The sequence below is a fragment of the Penicillium psychrofluorescens genome, assembly GCF_964197705.1.
Source record: "Penicillium psychrofluorescens genome assembly, chromosome: 1".
In the NCBI taxonomy this organism is placed as follows: Eukaryota; Fungi; Ascomycota; class Eurotiomycetes; order Eurotiales; family Aspergillaceae; genus Penicillium; species Penicillium psychrofluorescens.
Window position 1 is genome coordinate 388,215 of NC_133439.1, and position 18,281 is coordinate 406,495.

Consider the following 18,281-nt stretch of genomic DNA (forward strand, 5'->3'; position numbering starts at 1 on the left):
AATATGTCTTCGGGAGAGGTGATCCTCATTTCTCCTCGACGGAGGTCTCCAGAGGACCCTTCTCGAAACAAAAAGCGGAAAATCACTCCGTCTCCCGAATCCTCCCTTTCCAAGAACCTTCTTCTTGTTTCTACGATTGGCTCTGTTCAACCTCAGCCCCTTTTCGCGCCGCCGGGTTTCTCCCCAAGTTTCGCTACAGATCTCTTCCCCGGTGGTGAAGCAATTATAGGTAAGTGATATCAAATCCATGAAATATATCAAACATCTTGAGAGCTGACAGCAATATAGAGCTTCGACTTCCTCTTGGAAGTTTGCAGTATACGCATCCAGATCCTGATCTTCACGTTCCATTGACACGCCAAACCACTCTGCCATCTTCTCGGCAGATTATTTTGCCATTCGACCTACGACAAGCACCCTCGAATTTCCACAAGGTTGAAAACTCCAAGATCCTCTTCAACCTTTTTCCCGGTACCCAGGCAATCGATTTCGATGATCGAATCCTGGTTTTCCGTATTGATGAACTGCCGGCGAAGCCATGGCCGATGAAAATTGCTGGAGTGCCATGCTATCTCACAGCAGACCCTAATGACTCTGGCCCGATCGTTCCAATCCGCCGTCGAAGTCGCTCAAGGATTGCCGTCTCCGACAGCCTGGATCTTAGGGACAATGAAGCAGCTGTCGGCCTGTTGTTCGACTTGGTCCGTGATTTCTTCGCCACCACGAATATCTCCGTCACTGAAATCCAGTCCTGGGGGCATATCGTCATCATTGTCCTAGAGAATGAAGCCGATGAAGATGAAATCCTGGGAGCAGTTCCCAAGTCAGTTGCACAGTGTAACTGTTTTTACCTTTTCGAGTCTGAGATGGCCAGGCCGGTCAAGCCTTCCGCCCTACGGCTCAAGCAAGCTTCGTGGGGTCAACCAGATGATTCCTGGTATGACACCATGAGACCAGGAGTAATGCTAAGCTCGGGCAGGGATCCTGAAGAGGGATCGGAGATCCTTTCTTCCTCCGGTGTCCTCGTGAAGGACCGTCTTGGGTACAAGTACATGACGGTTGCAGCTCATGGATTTCCGGGGCTTCCATTCGATGGAAAAGTCCACCATCCTCATTCTGATCGAATACTCGGGGAAGCCATAATTGAGCCCACTCACACTGGCGTCGCCTTGGTCAAGCTGAGTGAAGGCGTGGAGTTTACCAACGAGCCTTTTGAAAACACACTTATGCCAGCTCCTGCCTTCAAACTAGCTGGCTTCGTTCGAGCGGCCGAAACAAGGATTGGCGATGATGTCTTTGTCGACAGTCCTTTCTCGGGCTTCGTTGAAGGGACCCGAGGTGTCCACTCCTTGCTTCGAGTCCCCAGTGACGATCTTCTTGAACCAGAGCAAACCTGGATCAGGTGTCAATGGGATTACATGGGTCAAAATTCGAACCAGGTCATGGTCGATGGTGTTTGTGGCTCAGCGATCTGGGACCGAAATCACAAAGTGCTCGGTTTCTTTCGATATGCTCCCTCGTCAGGCACCTTTTTAGATTGGTGCATGAGTATTGCTGCTGATCATCTTCTCGACAAGCAGTACACTATGGTCTAGCCCTATTCTTACTACCCCTCGCTGTACTATCCCTCGCTGCATATGCGAGAATATTTTCACATCGGTATTGTCGCTCCAGTCTCTACCTTAGCTCGGTTGCTAATTGACTTCTTTATCTTTTCCAGCTATCTTCATAGTTTGTATTGTGTAGTGTGAGGTGTAGAAATCTTATGGATGGGATGTAGAAATATTCACAGAGTGTATGTCTCCCAACGTCTCAAGAAGTAAAAAGCCCGCCGAAAGCATTTGCAATTCTATCCCAGAAACTGGCCCTCGGCCAAGGCAACCCACGGAAGTTTCTCTTTCCAGCACCGCTGCATCAGCTGCCGGGCATCTTGGATCTAACGTCATGGTCAATATCGTCGGAACGGGAAAATCAATACATGAGAGAAAGCTTACCTGCTTCAAGCCGGACTTTTCCAGAACCATGAACCGGTCAAGCAGCTTGGTCCGCTGTGTGAAATCTTGGGCTTCGCAGCCAGCCGTGAAGATGGGCAGCAGCGAGCAGACCTCTGTCGACGCTCCAGGCCGCATCCGTCCCAGTGCAGCGACCAGTTTGCGCAGGGCTTCCTTCACCGCGAAGGAATCAGGAGGAGACCCCAACACCCGCCGATGGAGATGCAGCAGCCCCGCGCAGCGGAATGCTTCCTGTGTCGCCATCATTTCCAAAGCCTCGACGCCGAGATGATGGTGAGGGTTGTCGTGGGCACGCTCACTGAGATCGTCAATGTCACCGAGTACCGCCTGGGCCTCCATAACGATATCTGCGGACGGGTGCCAGGTACGAGAAAAGTTGCCCATCTCGTCGAAGCGCTGATTGTCACATTGTTGGACCAGGTGTGCCAAACGAAGCAAGAAAACGCCAGTCCGTGGGGTGAACCCTGTAAAGCAGTCGACCTGGAACTCGTCATATTGATCGGGGGAGCAGCATGTCCTTAGAACTGATTGATACAGCATCAGAGGAGGGCCGGCCTGACGGCATGACAGGGCTCCCATTGTGTCGATATAGCCCAGCCAGCGAGCAAAGAATGCCCCAATCCGATTTCCAGGGCGTGCAATCCGTTCGCTCCGTGCCAGAAACAGGCCACGAGCGAGTTTGAGATGGCTCTGCCATGTGATGGGGACTTCGAATGTCCCGGGAGACACAATTTTCAGGGACACGAGCATGATGGCCGTGGCCAGATGGCTGTCTGTTATGTCCTCATTGGAGACCTCCAACGCCATACGCAGAGATGGAAAGACGTCGCTGACCCAGTGTGCAATACGATTCGCAGGATCTGGATGACCCAAATACCGGGCACGGTGGCTAGCCGAGTATGCCAGCAGCAGGTTCAAGAGGTTCGGGTCGCCAATTGCCACTGATAGGTTAGCATCAGACAAGACGGAGATAGAATGGGGAACTTACTTGATGGCAGCACCGACATGAAGGGATTGTCTTCGCAGTCGTGCGGTACCAGCATTCGAGATGTGTGATTGATGAAGTGGTGAAAGTACATCAAGTTGATGGGATTCTCCAGCAAAGTCGAGGGAAGCGGCGACAGATATCTCGGAATGTTGACGGGCACAGGCGAGGCATAGTAGCCGGAACAATCAGGATTATGCGAGAAAGCTTGAGGTGATGATGTAGCGTCCTCATTTCGCCAGCGAGAGCTGGTCAAATCCAGGGCGTTGTTGATGTCAATGGCCGCGTGATCATTGTTAAAAGACAAGTCCCGGTCCGGGCGCCCAGAATCCAAGCCGTAGTTGTCCGTTACGCTGGTGAGATATGCTTTCCATTTGTTTTGGGCAACCGATGAATTATCTGCAGGTTGATCATTTCTCGAAGGGGCTCGAGAGCCATGGATAGACCCTCGATGTCGGTCATAAGATGATGCGAGAGTGGTAGGAGTTAACCCGTGAGTGGAAGGCGACGTGGTATTGGTTTCCGGCATCGCCATGCTATGGGGGCTCGACAGTAAGGAAGCCAGTTCACCGGCGGCTGGAGAGTTTTGAGACGTGCCATCTCGCTCAGGCATGTGGAAGCCTATGCCATGTTCGAGGTTCGGGATCTGAAGCTCTCCGGCGAATTGGTTATTGTCGTTCTGGAATGTCGGTGACCCGGACGGATGGTTGGATTCATCCAAGGAGCCACGAAGAAAGGACACCGGCTGCGATACCGAGGATGGTTGGAAACTGAATACGGAGAACGATCTGAGGTTGGAGCCTTGGTCTGCCGGGGCTGTATAAGATACGTTCTCGAACGTATGTTGACCAAAGGGAAAGTGTGACAACGGTTCCGAAGTAGAGGTTGTCAATGGAGAAGATTGCTCTGCCCAGGTGGTGAACTGGAGCTCTAGATGTGATGGCGAGGTCACATCAGATCCCGAGGGAGGCTTTGGGGATTCGAAGATACCCACGGAACCGGTGGTGCCGGGAGAAATAGCCCCGGGAGAGGCAAAAGTCACCGCCTGGCCACCGTCCGAAGGGATACTGGTCACTGAGGTTGGTATTTGAGCCGAGCTAGTCGTATTGAATGTGACCGGCTCGGAGAAGCTGATTACGCTACCCCCATGTCCGCTAGACTGGGAATTGGGGGAGTCGACTGACGGCCGCTTCGTCCGGCCACCCCAGTTCAGTCGAACACTATAATCACAATCTTCCCCTTGTCGCTGACAATTGATACAAGACGGTTTTTCCTCACCACTGCATTGGACACTTAGCTTGTATCACCGGGACGGCTTGCAATCGTATCTTACCATTTGACTTTTCGTGCCTTGCATGGCCTATAATCGGATGAGTATTAAAGATCTCCGACATCGTGGAGGCTAACTTACCAGCATCCTTTGCGGCTCCGGCGTTTCGGCTCCGGCGCACCAGGCCTTCTAGGGCGAGGCATGTCCCCTCAGCGAATCGGGTGGAGTGCCGAGCTCAGTCGAGAGCACGCGATTTTTCAACCGAAAGAGGGTCCCGGTGCACTAAGCACCTGCCCGTTGGCTGTCACACCGGGCAATGGACTCGCCTTCTGCGTCTTGACCCGTGTTGACCCCAGGTAGCGACGAAACGATAATCGACAAGACACCCACACCTAGTATACAAGCACATCGAGGTGTGGGAGGGAGATGTGCCGGGACAGACGGGGAGGCTTGCTGTTGAGGGACAGCAATAGCTCAGAGCTCGATGTCTCTTTGTTCTTTTTTTTTCAGATAGGCAAGTGCCAGCCCTAGGCTAAGACAAAATGGATGATGATCTCTGGAAAAGCGGATTAAGGTCACTGACTAGCGACGCACTAATCAGATTCGGTGGTCCACCAACACAGCAGGCGCATAGAAGCACAGGGGAGCCTTGACAGAAGTCGGATGCAGTTTCTGGAAGAAGTTGAGAGCATGAAAAAGTGTGGGGAAATAAGACCAGAGGTCGCCAGCTTCGCAGACCGGCCGGCCTTCCGTTGGTATCCCGCGGTGCTGTTCGGTCCTTGCGGCCAATGACCGTGTAGGCCTTTATCGCTGGAGGGAGCATCACGTGATCGGGTGGCTTAGGTAATGGGGCTGGGTCACGATAGCTGGAATTGGGATCCGGGTGATCGCGGATAGACGGTGAGAGGAATACGGTAAGAGCTCAGGCAGAATCAAGCCAATGCTGTGGGTTGTCTGGAATATTCATCTCTGGATTCTACAATTCAAGACCAACCCCACAAATGGAGGCAAGGAAGTTCGGAGTATGTACTCCTCTGCCGTCTTGAAAAGCCCCTAGACATCTCTCAGACCTCTGACAAGTAAAAAGGTTTCTTTCTCTCTATGCTTCCACCAACCTTTCGAAGAGAGGATTGGGGGGAAGCGGTTGGTTTTCAATAGTCACGGAAAGAAGGGGCTAGGCTGGACACCTCAGGCAGCCACCATTCAATCCTCGGCTTCCTTGTTCCTTGCCGGTGTGGTGGAGCTGGCCTTCGTGCTGACGCCATTGCCTCAGTTGTCGTTCCTAAAGGACGCTGTCCCATTCTTCACACCTGTCAACAATCATGGCTACCGACAGCCCCCAAATGCTGGTACAACATCACCCGCTCCAGCGCTGGGCCAGTCCATCCCGCGGCTTGTCCGCCCTGGTTCATGTAAGGATTCCCATGGTCGGTCTGCGTCCGGATATCGGAACTGACGCAACTCGAACTACAGCTGGCAGGGCTCTCCAGTTTCCTCTGGTCGTTCAACTGGTATGCGCTATTCCTTCTATGCTCGCAAACGATGCTGATTTTCTTGCCAGGATGCATGAGAATCCTAATCAGGCGTGAGTGATCCTATATTCCGCCTGTGCCCGATGGTCGACTGACCCTGGCAATAGCAACCAAGCATATGGCTGGCACTTCCAGTATCTCACCGTGATCGGTCTGTCCCTGTCTACGGTGACTTTTGCCGTGGCCCTGCTGGCGGACATCACGCTGTCTCGGCGCTTGTTCTTGATCAAAAACATCCTGTCTGTGTGTAGTGCTCCGATGGAGGTTCTGATCAGTGTGCTGTATTGGGGTCTTCGCTTGGTAGGTTTGCCAGTCACCAATATTTTAGAGTCAAATCTCATAGCAATCCTCAGATCGACGAGCGCTTGGTGATTCCGGAGTGGGCGTTCATCCCCATGAATGCTGGTACGTCTTCTCTCTTTCAGGATGTACATCCCACTGATTGATGTATACAGATATCAGTTTCCACGCGGTCCCATCAGTGGTGATGCTGATTGACCTTTTGTTCTTATCTCCGCCGTGGACCATCACCGTCGTTCCCGCCCTCGGACTGTCTGGAGCTATTGCCTTTGGCTACTGGTTCTGGGTCGAGCTGTGCTTCGAGAACAACGGATGGTGTGTCAGGTTCTTCCATTGAATTCGAACCATTGACTAACTTGCCTAGGTACCCCTATCCCATCTTTGAGCAGCTGCCCACTCCCGGCCGCATTGGTCTTTTCTCCATGAGCGCGATCATGATGGCGCTGAGCACGAGCACGCTCAAGTGGCTGTATGGCCGTGTGAACGGCCTTGGAAAATCTGTCCCGGCGCAGTCCTACTCGGGCAATATCAAGAAGGAAAGCTTTTAGATGTCCTACTTTCCCATGGAATTATTCCGTCGAGGAATTGGCCACTAGATCGACGCACATCTCTTGGTGGACAAAGAAGGCGCGAGATGTATGAAAACAGATTAGCGTGATGCATTTTTGCGAGCTTTTCGGGAAGTTTGGGCTTTTACATCTTGTCAAATACACACTCAGTTAAGTATATAGCTGGATAGCAATAGAAAAAATACCTCAGTCTCTCAAAAGTGTTAAGTAGATCGGCCGGTGGACCAGACTGCTTACATAACCCATTTGCATCTTTTCCCCGAACTCTGTCTCGGTCTCTGTCTGCACGCTCTGTCTGACTACTCCCTCACCTCAATCCCCAGTCAAGATGCACCTCAGCCCGATCAGCCTTTCTATTCCGTCCAGCATGCTCGGCAGTCGCCTCAATCCCGCCGCGTCGGGCTCGCTCGCCTGCCCCCTCCGGTCGTTATCCAAGCAGCCCGTTCGATCAGCTCACACCATGTCTACACAACTTAGCACAAAGACAATAACCCGGCCACCTGCATGCTCTGCCCTGCAGCAGGTCTGTCGGCCGTGCCTCCGTACCACTCCGCCCTCCCTCGCCCGACACGTTGGCCTTCGTGCACAATCGACCTCCGCCCCGGCAACCGAACAAGTGAAGCTGGACTGGGACTCGTTCTTCAAGCTCCGCGCATCTCGCCGTCGATACTCGCTGGCTTCATCAATTGCAACCTCCCTCGCCAGCACCGCAGTCGGCGTGCAGGTGCTATCCGCACAGGATCTGGAATCTCTCGGCGCACAGGTGATGGGCCTGGATCCCTTCGTGGTCCTGGGTCTGGCGACAGCAGCATGCGGTGCTGTGGGGTGGCTGGCTGGACCCTTTGTCGGCAATGCGGTCTGGGGGCTAGTGTACCGACGGTACAAGCCATCTGTTGCGGTGGTAAGTTGACTGGCCTGGACACCCATAACCCCACATGACACACATCTAACAGCGCATCTTCTCTGCATTCAGAAAGAAAAGGAGTTCTTCGACCGCATCCGCCGTTATCGCGTGGATCCCTCGACCAACTCGATCGCCAACCCCGTGCCGGACTACTACGGCGAAAAAATCGGCAGCGTGCAAGGATACCGGCAGTGGCTCAAGGACCAGCGGGCATACAACCGGAAGCGTCGTAACTTCATCAAGTGATTGGTTTTGCTTTCTGGTGTGCATTGCGATACTGCAGAGTCCTGTTGGGTAGCTAGCAGTCCTAACCAAGCCGGTACTTTTTCCTTTTGTTCGGATGGTGTATTTTATTTGAATCATTGTCATTAGCGGTGCAAATTCTCTTGAGGCATTGCAATCTATCGTTAATCTAAATCTGTGTTAGACTGTAGCAGTCCACGGCACAATACATGTCTAGGGGGTTGGGTAATTGTTTCTGTAGCAAGTATTGCAAAGAATATATAATTAAGCTCCAAATCAAGTACAATTCGGAATGTTCCATGTTTGAGTCTTATATATTGAGAAGCTTGTTGATGCCCTTGTACCTTTTGAGGAAGTAATCACGCATTTCTAAATCTTTGCTTTGGGATTCCGTCCAGTATCAACATCGGTCCACCAGGGAAAGGTTGGCGGCGGGTCGTCGTCCAAGTTCGCCCGGAAGTTGGGCTTGCGTTTCTCAAAGAATGATGCCACGCCTTCCTTCTGGTCACTATGATATCGTCAGTACATGCTATTGATCTGCTGGAAAAAGCGACATACGCAGAGCCAAACGTGTGAAAAATCATTTTGGATTCCACCAGGTGAGCAGCCTCCGCCGACCCAGTGTCGCGCCACAGCAGGGCACGATTGAGATGCTGTGAGGTCGGGCTAACATGATCGGCAATCTCAGTCGCCAGCTCTAGCGCGCGGGGAAGAACCTGAGATGGCTCTGGCAAGATCTCGTTAAAGAGATCCCCGAAGTGTTTGGAGTTTGGCGGGAAGACGCCGCCTGTGCTGACGAGATAGCTGGCGTTGGAATGGCCGATCAGACGCGGCAAGAAGTATGATGAGCAGGATTCCATAACGATGCCGCGGCGGCCGAATACGAAGCCGTACTTGCCCTTTTCATATGCGATACTACATCCCAATATCAGTATATGCCTAGGCACGTAAAGAAGACTATCAGTGCCCACCGGATGATTGCAGGAAGGGTCATGGTCATGCCAACCCCCACGGCTGAGCCTTGCATGGCAACAATGGTCGGTTTCCGGCATCGGTGCATGGCCAGGGCCAGACGACCGCCCCTATTGCAGGAGTTAGATTTGTTTGAGAGGAGATGCAGGACCAACTTACCCATCACGGTGCTCGGTAACATTCTCCGCCCGCCTGCTAAATCCAATATCCAGGTCCGCACCCGCACAGAACGTCCTCCCAGCGCCTGTCAAGACAATGACCTTGACGCGCTCATCGACATCGAACATGGGGTAGAGCTTCTCAAAGTCTTGCATCATTTGCCCGGTAAAGGCGTTGTGTTTGTCCGGGCGGTTGAGCGTGACAACGATGACAGGCGTCACGCTCGGCGCACCGGCCGGATGATGCGAGACAGTGACATGGCCTGTTGTGGAGACTTTCTCATACGAGGAAGGGAGCTCAATGGGGGTCGGATCGAATATCATGGTGAAGTGTATAATCGGTATAGTAGTTTAGACACTGGGAGATGCTGAGTTTTATCACATCTCGGCTAGACCACGCTGAGCCCCGGGATTGCTGATCATAGCTGTCAGTCCGAGCCGCAACCTCGGCTGGTCGGTGGAGATGATCGCCAACCCCGCAGTTCTTTGTTCACTATTGCTTCTCTACAATCTCGAGTTCTAGTATCATTACCAGGGAGAAGCGGTTAATTAAGCAAGATCCCTGATAACCGAGAGCTGATTCACACGGGTGAAACTTATTTGCTGTACAGAAACCAGGAGCCATTACTGTACAACCTGGATATAGATCGACGACGTAAAAAACCATAAGTGAACATCAGTAGAATAGGAGAGTCCACCGAAGGGGCGAGGACGAAACTCGAGCGCGTCAAAGCAGATCTCGATTGGCGCGGCGAAAAGACTGTATGATACCGTGGATTCTGGGCGGCAGCAGATGTTCAAGGCACTCTTTCCTACGCTGATGGCAGACCCCAACAGTGTGCACATACAACCAAGGGTATTAACAAGATCTATGTCCCTCTCATAACCCGCTTTATTTGCGCCAATGCATCTCTTATCAACTTTTTCATGCGTTGATCAGAGCAAGTGGCCTCTGCTCTTCGTAGATCCCGCGCCCACCTATCCCATCTCTCGCGTTCAAACCCTCTACTACCGTCTCTCCTCGTCTCAATACAATGTGGAAACACGCGGCCGTTCACGACATTGGCCCACAATCGATCGGCGCCTTGAATAAACCACTGGCAAGCGGCTTCCATTGCTGCGGTATGAGCCAGCACCTCGGGAGAGTGTTCCAAATCCTCGAGCGCCATTTCAAACACCCAAGTCGCACGTAGCGAACTGTCCAGTGGATGAAAGCAGGGTGTCTCCCCTGGAGACTCATAGCGAATATCAGCGGCCTGCGTAAGCTGCGCGAGAAATGCATTCAGCTTTACCCATCGCTCGCGCTGCTCCAGATCAAAGTCGGGATTACAAGGATCTGGAATTTCTCAGTGAGATGTGCGGACCCAAACCTAATTTTGATCATACCTTGGTGATCGCCTCCAAACTCTTGCCATCCCTCTAGTTCGGTGTATCCAAACGATGGCAGACCAGTCCAGAGGATATCTTTGTCAAATCCCAATGGCTTGCCCGTGTTTGGGTCTATGGCTGTCTCCTTCTGAAGTTTCGACATGAACTCGACCAGCTTACCATGCTGGCCGGGCTCGAGTCGCTGAGCTAGCTCCACTACCGCCAGCGAGACGTTGTAGTCGACCAACCCGACGCCGCCCCGTGCAGTTGGACCGTGAACTGCAAGGGCAGCCATTGTCATGTCTTTAATGCGCTGCACAGCATCGTCGGCTGTGACATTGTTCTGGACTGCCAGGTCGATGGCCTTATACTCTTCGGAGCCCTCAATTTGCCTGATAAAGGCGCGCTTTCGCTCAAGGGCTCCCTCTCTGCGCTTTAGAAAGCCGCGATCTTGCCCACTCAATCTTTGCTTCATTCTTATTATCGATGATGTGTGAGAACCCAGGTTTTAGCTCTGCCCCGCACGCACAAATTTCGGTCGGCGGCTTACGTCGAGGACGAGGGCAGAATGGTTAACTGTCCCTGGGGGGGCCAAAAGTATGAAAGCAAATCGCGTCTCGTCGCCCCATAAAATGAAATCGTAAACAACCCACTGTTTTCAGGTCTCTACATCTCCATCGATATGCGTCGCTTTAGTACTGCAATCATCCCGTAACTACAGTAACATGCCTTTCCTTTGACGTAGTCTATCTAAATGCTTCACTCAACAATCGACATTCCGACTACAAAACAGGCCCACGCAGCCAGGTCAACCGTCCAGGTGCGCATACGGTGGATGGTCAGCCAGCCCTCGAGGTCCTTTGTCGATAAACCCTGCGATGTGTCCTCGGCCACAGCCTGGACCTTAGGCGCAATGGCCGGCACGAAGAGAAGATGACTAGCGGCGAACAGCGTGCCAGCTGTATACCAAGGCAGGGACGCCGAACTCCCCAACCCCGACCGTCGGTCCGTCAAGATATTATATCCGCCTCCCGTCAAGGTCAACGCGAGAAGACCCAGCACGCGCACTGCACCGTAGCCGAAGAAGACGCGAAAATAGGAAGGCAGAAATTCATTGCTGCGGGTGCGGTGGTCGGGGTGGAGGAAGACGTTCAGGAAAAAATCCTGGTCGAGCGAGTACCAGAGCGTGCAGGTTGAGGTGATAAGTGGGGCGGTGCGCAGGAGCGTACGGGGGTCGAGGATGAGTCCGGAGGCCATGATGGTCAGAGTAGGGGACAGAGGGTGAGAGGAATCGCAGCAGAGAAAGCGAAAAAGACGCACTCGTAGCGAAAGGGGGATGCTTACTGTGATACTACGTACAAAGAAGGTGACGGGAAACCTGCCGCCTCGGATAGCTATCGGCTCCCGCTAAGCGCTTTGAGCTAGTTAACAAGTTAACGCTAGTTAGTTATCCTCGTATCGCTTAGTTAACTACCAAATAGGCGTGGAAAACGAAGCTGGTTTCTGACGTCAGCATGACGGTAATATCAAACCGAATGAACTCGGATGTTTACCTACAATGCCCCAACCAGCTGAGATGTTTGGTAAGCGGGCGGGTATAAACTGAGCCAAGTTGTTGGAGTATCAGTGGGTCATGACAGAATGACCCAATGTGAGATCAGAATACCGGTTTAGAGGAAGATGTGGATGACGGATGATTAACGTAATTCTCGTCTCAGGATTGACAACCTAAATGACCTGGCTAAATAGCTGTTGAACGTATCTGGTACATCCAATTTACACATATTACGAACAGCTCAATTACACCCTACACAATGGCGGACGGAGTATTGCAACTTGTGTGCGAATGCAAGGTAAGGCGCTTCAAGACGAGACTACCCTAGAAGAATCTAAAGATATATTTCTAGCATGACCCATGGGGCAAACAAGGCAAAGATTCACTGGCAGGGCGCCTGTGGTCGCACATGCCTGGCGCGGGAGAGCTGGATGCCTCCGAGACGTACTCGGAAGTCAGTACTTTTCCTTCCAACTATACAATGAGCAATGGCGTTAATTCTGTGCAGATGTGGATGGGTACATACCCTACTGTGCCATCTCGGGTTCGTTCTACTGGGGAGCTCCTTTCTGAGCATCTCAAGAAAAATCCCGAACTTGTTGGACAGTCAGTTTGCGATAGATATGGGCCCGACATCCCTTTTCTCCCAAAGGTGAAAGATCAAAGAAACATAATAAAGAAGGCAGTGTCTCTAACTATGACCAGGTGCTCTCCTTTGCCAAAGCGCTCCCACTTCAAATCCATCCAGACAAAGGCCTTGCCGAGCATTTGCACGCGGTAGACCCCAAGAAATTTGGCGACACCAACCACAAGCCTGAGATCGCCATTGCATTGTCTCGCTTCGAATCGTTTGTGGGATTCAAGCCCCTCCACCAAATTGCAGAGCTCATGCGGCTGAAGCCATTGGAGCAATTTATGCCGACGCGTGAGGACTTTGATGACGGAGCTTTACGACAGCTCTGCGAGACTCTGTTAAGCTTGTCTCCAGACACCGTATCAGAGACGATCACAAAACTACAAGATACTCCTATGCCCCAATCTGGAGACCATCAGCATATTCCATCGCTCCTCGATCGACTCAATAAGCAATATTCGAAATTCGACAACGGAAACTTGGTCGCCACTCTTCTCATGAACTACATGGTTGTGGAGCCTGGAGAGGCTGTCTGTGTTCCAGCCGACAGCATCCATGCATACCTTTCGGGTGACATTATCGAGTGCATGGCGCGCTCTGACAATGTCTTGAACACAGGCTTCTGCCCCCGTCCTGACCGTGATGACGTCACGCTATTCGCAGAGGCACTTACATTCAAACCGCATAGCCCAAGAGACTCTCTTCTCCCATCTAAAAAGAGCGCGATTGGACTGAAAGGGAGGTCCATTGAATACGGGCCTCCATTCAGTGAGTTCAATGTACTGGGCGTGACCCTATCCCCTACGGAAACTGAGAAGCACCGGGTGCTTCAAAGTCCCAGTATCTTGGTTGTTACTCAAGGATCTGGAAAGATGAATGTGGGCGATGGAACAGCCCATGATATAGGGGAAGGAGATGTCTACTTTGCCGCAAGAGACGCCGAGTTGGAGATGTCGACGAAGACCGGGTTGACGTTGTATCGAGCGTATGCCACGTTCTGATCGCATTGGATTCTTACACTTTCCAATCATTCCTAAAGCGGTGTAATTTGAATCACCTTGATTATTGCTGATATGGTGGATTATAAGTTGATGTATTCAAAAGTTGTTACGCGATAGTAAAGATGGTTTCGTTGAATCAGTGTCCACATCCAATAAACTGGTTTTTGAGTATTCGTAAAGACATTATTGAAGAACAAAGGACATGCAAAAACCTTCAGACACACAGTGAACAGGAGTGGGCAACTGGATGCTACACCGTGGCATACCACAGATCATTTCTGCTATGGTACTTCCTTTTTAACACTTCCTAACTCAATTACATTGATTCAACTCCTATTTGACGAGGGTCTTTGTTTTGTCGAATCTTTCTTTCGCTGAACGGGAGGCTTTCCTTCCTTCTCTTGATTTTGGCTGTGAGTCTCTGAAAATGGTGATTTTGAATGATTTGAAAGCTCGGAGTCGGATGATTTCTTTTCGTGTTGCGACGGTCCCGGATGCTCTAATTCACGGCTTCGCTGATTCACGCCTTGGGCGGCTGGGTTTTCGGCACGAGGGTCGCCCTCACCATCTCCATAGCCAGTAGTTGAGTATGGCAGACATGTAATAGCCGGTTTTATGTGAAAAGCATCGTATTGGCCGTGATATGATTGCACTAGCAGTGACCGGCGGGTGTGGGTCTTGAGAGCCCTCAAGCAAATCCCTCGATGATTCAGCATTTTAACTGGACTCAACACGTTAAAGGACAAGGTACAGAATTCTGCCAAAATAAGAGTGTCGGATCATTTAAACGTCAAAAGATCTCGACTGGTAATGAGTTATCTAGTTTATTCAGCAAAAATCAAATCCTGTATTTGATCGGGCGCCAAATCATTATTACCTCATAATGCCGCATTCGTATCGAGCAAGATTCCTCCAAAGCTTCTTGCCTTTTGACCATGGAACCGATGGGTTTGGTTCTGATAGTGATCTAACCCCATATTTTTTCGCAGATGACCTGATACTCTTCCTTTAAACATCTCAATCATCGACAGAACTCTCGTTTCTTTTATTTACTCACCATGGCACATCCAATACGAGCATTATCCGTGCGCAAGTTTGCAGCACAACCACCGCGATCGGTAGCTACGCGCACTTGGTTACCCCCGTCAACTCCAACAATTACTCGGAGGAGCTACTCCGTCCGAGAAAAAGTAAACGAAGAAGAGCCCGGTGGCCAGCGCCGGTAAGATCTATGCCTATCTATTTTCAATATATGAAGAAGCAACGACTGATTTGGACATTACCCTTCAGGCTAATAATTGCGGCATGCCTGGCAATACCAGCCTTCGGCGCCTTGTGGCTGCGGAGCGGCAACCAAACCCTCGATGATGCTGGTCGCGGTGCCAATCAAGAGTACAAAAGAAGCGCTGAGGGCAATAAAGAAAGCGACCTCTGAAAGCGGTCTTCATGGAAGGTCAGCATCGCAGCCGCCTTTTGATTGTATACCACACCCGTTTATCAGCGTGAGATCATGGCAGAGTGGCATTAGATAATGGTACCCATCATATACATCCTCTATAGTCTACTGCATTTAATGACATTTTGATTGAACAAATATCCTCTAACAATGGAGTCTCCGATATTCATAGAGCACATCTATGCGAGTTTATTTGATATCGTGGACATTTTGGCCGTATGTCAACCTGAAGCAGATTTAGCGGCCCTGTCACTACCGTGGAATCTGTTCATTTCTTCGGCAACTTCTAATCACCGCATTTTATGAATGCGATTTTCATTCGAGAGAGGCTACTGGCGCAAGAGATGACTATCAAAAGCGCTACTATGGACGGTATAGTATTCTTCTCTTTTACAGGAACAATATAGACGTGTAAGTTGTAGGATATACTAATTCAAATCCAGGCAGGATTCAGTAATCCTTACGTACCTCACTGCTTAACTTCCTGCTTGTGGAATACATCTATGTCCGTTAGATCAATTTATCAAAAGAACTACCACTCAACTTACTAGGGATTTCGGGCATCCAGCTCGCACGAGCCTTGCAGAAGAATTCACCCTTGGGGGGTAACGCTTCTGGGTCATCCAACGAGCCAACACAAATGTAGCGGAAGTCGTTCATGGCAGCTTCCTATAACCCTTATCAGTCAATACTCGTATTCCATAGATATGGCATGTACCCCGTATTCTAGAATAAAGCTGCCACAGTTATCACAAAATTCCCTGTGGATGATGGCCCCGGATCCATTATCTGCGACATGTTCCTTTGGCGTCCCCTTCTTTAGATGGAAGGCGTTCTTCGGGACCTTGGCTGTTAGACCGTAGTTGGTTCCGAATGCTTTCTGTTTCAGGCCAGATTGGGTCAGAGTCCACCAGTATTTAATTCTAGAAATTCCATGATACCTTGCAATTACGACAGTGACAGAGCGATGTTCTCGCGTCGTCAACCGAGCCAAGCTCCAGCTCGTATTCAATGCGGCGGCAGATACAAGACCCTGTGAATACGGGCATTTTTATGTATTCAATTAGGTCAATATTCTTGTAAAACCATCAAACAAAATCGTGCAGTGCAATCTATATGTGGAAGTTATGAGATGATGTCACTGGGCGATGAAGGCGAACAACGTCATACCGATTGATGAAACAGGATATGGTGCTCACTTTCTCATGAGAATGAGCTTTCTATTAGATACCTCATTCTGACATCGTTTCTGATCTTGCGATACTGGAAGTAAACTCACATTGGATTTGTAGAAGCATGAAGAGCGCGAGCATGCGCGATGAATACTGAGCCTGGCGATGCTCTTTTATAAGCGTATGACCTCAGCTGAGAGAAGCAAGCACAAAAATGTCGCCTGATACCAGGTCGATCTTTCTATTTTCCATGGTTGGATCTAGTCTTATTTCTAAATTCCAGGTCAAGTCCCACATTCGTGTGATGCAAAATTGGGAAGTCCCGCTTGTAAGAACTATGTACGTAGTACGTTCGTCCTACGGGTCAAACCGTTGTTGGGCTAAGAAGCAGCAGATAGAAAATGGTAGAAACCAGTTGAGAATGAGATATCTCAGCGGAGTTGTGGATGTGGGATGGCGTCATTCTGATCTGTTCAGTTTGTTACAATCCTAGAAAGCCATACGGGGCATATAAATACACAACCGATAACTCAATTCTGCATGTGGGCCGTAAGAAAACAGTTTACTATTGATAACAATATACAACCATGTCAAACAGACCAGAAGCAGTCAAGCAATTCAAACGGATCGGCGTCGTCGGCGCCGGAAACATGGGTTCGATGATGGCCTTAGCCTTCAGCGAAATCGGTCTCGACGTTTCTATCTGGGACGCCAAGGGCGACAATGTGGACTCGTTCGCAAAGCAGATACAAGAAACCAAAGGACTGAAGGGTAAAATCGAGCCCTTCCATGACGTTGGTGAATTCACACACAGCTTGCACGGAGAGGGCGGGCGCAAATTATTCATCTTCTCCATCACTCACGGCAACCCGGCTGATTTGGTTCTGAGCCAGATCAAGCAGGAACTCAAGAGAGGTGATATAATTCTCGATGGCGGGAATGAGCATTATCGGAACACAGAGCGCCGTCAGAAAGAGTGCGAAGAGATTGGAGTGAGTTGGATTGGAATGGGTGTTTCCGGTGGTTATCAATCTGCTCGGCACGGTCCGAGTATGTCTCCCGGGGGAGATCCGGATGCGTTGGATGGAGTCGTGCCCCTTCTGGAACTATACGCAGCCAAGGATCCGAAGACGGGCTTGCCATGTGTTGCGAACATGGGACCTCGTGGCGCGGGCCATTACGTCAAGATGATCCATAATGGCATCGAGGTTGGCATGCTGTCTGCTGTTTGCGAAGCGTGGTCGTTCCTTTCCATCGGTCTCGGCCTGAGCTATGATGAGATTGGGGATACCTTTGCGAAATGGAACGCCAGCGGCGAGATGCGCTCGAGTTACCTCCTTGAAATCGCCGCGGATATCTGCAAGACGACGAAGACTTCGCACGGAGATCGAAGAGGCGAAGGTGCCAGCAACATCGGTGGCTACGTGCTTGACGATATTCTCGATAAAGTCGTGCAAGATGACGACTCTAGTGAAGGGACGCCGACTTGGGCGGTAATGGAGTCTGCATCACGACACATCTCTGCTCCAACTGTTGCATCCGGTTTATACTTCCGTATAGCGTCTGGCAACCGCGCAGAGCGTCTCAAGGTTGCTCAAAAACTTAGCATGCCCACACCCAAGCCTATAATCGGTGGCGAGGAGCGCGAAGCGATGGTTGAGAAACTCCGCCGCGCAGTGTACTGCGCATTCCTCTCCTCCTTCTGTCAGGGGCTTGAAATTATCTCCCGCGCCTCCATTGACGAAGACTGGAACATCGACCTGGCAAAATGCATTCAAATCTGGCGAGCCGGCTGCATCATCCAATCCGAGTACATAGCGGATATGTTTCAGCCGCTCCTAAGCGAGAAAGAAAACCACCAGCTCACGAACATGAAGTTTCTCGATCGTGTCGGCCAGGAGCTGCAGCAGAATTACGCGGCCATCAAAGATGTAGTCATTGCGGGTACGAGCTTTGATCAGTATCTTCCCGCTATTTCGTCTACGCTCGAGTATATGAAGTATGTTGGGGGCACGAAGCTTCCCACGCAGTTCATGGAGGCGGAGATGGATTACTTTGGGGCGCATTCGTATAATAAGCCAGGTGTTCCTGGGGAAGATCCCGGACAAACTGCGAAGGGTAGTCATCATTATGAGTGGAAGCCGGCTTGA

At 50.8% G+C, this 18,281-nt stretch overlaps 9 protein-coding genes across 9 annotated transcripts; 5 read left to right on the forward strand and 4 right to left on the reverse strand.

Moving 5' to 3' along the window:
* Nucleotides 1–3: 3 nt before the first annotated feature.
* PFLUO_LOCUS125 (uncharacterized protein) lies at nucleotides 4–1,595 on the forward strand (the record flags this gene model as incomplete). Its single annotated transcript, XM_073778278.1, has 2 exons — nucleotides 4–229; nucleotides 289–1,595. 2 exons carry the CDS (start codon nucleotides 4–6, stop codon nucleotides 1,593–1,595), a joined length of 1,533 nt encoding a protein of 510 aa, XP_073634224.1.
* A 254-nt stretch (nucleotides 1,596–1,849) lies between these two features.
* Nucleotides 1,850–4,470, reverse strand: PFLUO_LOCUS126 (uncharacterized protein; the record flags this gene model as incomplete). The annotated part of the gene is made up of 5 exons (XM_073778289.1): nucleotides 1,850–1,936; nucleotides 1,995–2,953; nucleotides 3,001–4,277; nucleotides 4,331–4,357; nucleotides 4,409–4,470. The coding sequence occupies 5 exons, from the start codon at nucleotides 4,468–4,470 to the stop codon at nucleotides 1,850–1,852; spliced, it is 2,412 nt and encodes an 803-aa protein (XP_073634225.1).
* Nucleotides 4,471–5,589: 1,119 nt separating this feature from the next.
* On the forward strand, nucleotides 5,590–6,647 carry PFLUO_LOCUS127 (uncharacterized protein; the record flags this gene model as incomplete). Its single annotated transcript, XM_073778300.1, has 7 exons — nucleotides 5,590–5,679; nucleotides 5,741–5,778; nucleotides 5,829–5,852; nucleotides 5,907–6,099; nucleotides 6,153–6,204; nucleotides 6,255–6,414; nucleotides 6,464–6,647. 7 exons carry the CDS (start codon nucleotides 5,590–5,592, stop codon nucleotides 6,645–6,647), a joined length of 741 nt encoding a protein of 246 aa, XP_073634226.1.
* Nucleotides 6,648–6,996: 349 nt separating this feature from the next.
* Nucleotides 6,997–7,818, forward strand: PFLUO_LOCUS128 (TIM23 complex component; the record flags this gene model as incomplete). The annotated part of the gene is made up of 2 exons (XM_073778311.1): nucleotides 6,997–7,569; nucleotides 7,642–7,818. The coding sequence occupies 2 exons, from the start codon at nucleotides 6,997–6,999 to the stop codon at nucleotides 7,816–7,818; spliced, it is 750 nt and encodes a 249-aa protein (XP_073634227.1).
* A 366-nt stretch (nucleotides 7,819–8,184) lies between these two features.
* Nucleotides 8,185–9,269, reverse strand: PFLUO_LOCUS129 (uncharacterized protein; the record flags this gene model as incomplete). The annotated part of the gene is made up of 4 exons (XM_073778322.1): nucleotides 8,185–8,323; nucleotides 8,374–8,730; nucleotides 8,787–8,897; nucleotides 8,947–9,269. 4 exons carry the CDS (start codon nucleotides 9,267–9,269, stop codon nucleotides 8,185–8,187), a joined length of 930 nt encoding a protein of 309 aa, XP_073634228.1.
* Nucleotides 9,270–9,870: 601 nt separating this feature from the next.
* On the reverse strand, nucleotides 9,871–10,788 carry PFLUO_LOCUS130 (uncharacterized protein; the record flags this gene model as incomplete). The annotated part of the gene is made up of 3 exons (XM_073778334.1): nucleotides 9,871–9,923; nucleotides 9,979–10,281; nucleotides 10,332–10,788. The coding sequence occupies 3 exons, from the start codon at nucleotides 10,786–10,788 to the stop codon at nucleotides 9,871–9,873; spliced, it is 813 nt and encodes a 270-aa protein (XP_073634229.1).
* Nucleotides 10,789–11,072: 284 nt separating this feature from the next.
* On the reverse strand, nucleotides 11,073–11,570 carry PFLUO_LOCUS131 (uncharacterized protein; the record flags this gene model as incomplete). Its single annotated transcript, XM_073778345.1, has 1 exon — nucleotides 11,073–11,570. One exon carries the CDS (start codon nucleotides 11,568–11,570, stop codon nucleotides 11,073–11,075), a length of 498 nt encoding a protein of 165 aa, XP_073634230.1.
* A 557-nt stretch (nucleotides 11,571–12,127) lies between these two features.
* Nucleotides 12,128–13,503, forward strand: PFLUO_LOCUS132 (uncharacterized protein; the record flags this gene model as incomplete). Its single annotated transcript, XM_073778356.1, has 3 exons — nucleotides 12,128–12,166; nucleotides 12,221–12,322; nucleotides 12,574–13,503. 3 exons carry the CDS (start codon nucleotides 12,128–12,130, stop codon nucleotides 13,501–13,503), a joined length of 1,071 nt encoding a protein of 356 aa, XP_073634231.1.
* Nucleotides 13,504–16,718: 3,215 nt separating this feature from the next.
* On the forward strand, nucleotides 16,719–18,281 carry PFLUO_LOCUS133 (uncharacterized protein; the record flags this gene model as incomplete). Its single annotated transcript, XM_073778367.1, has 1 exon — nucleotides 16,719–18,281. The coding sequence occupies one exon, from the start codon at nucleotides 16,719–16,721 to the stop codon at nucleotides 18,279–18,281; it is 1,563 nt and encodes a 520-aa protein (XP_073634232.1).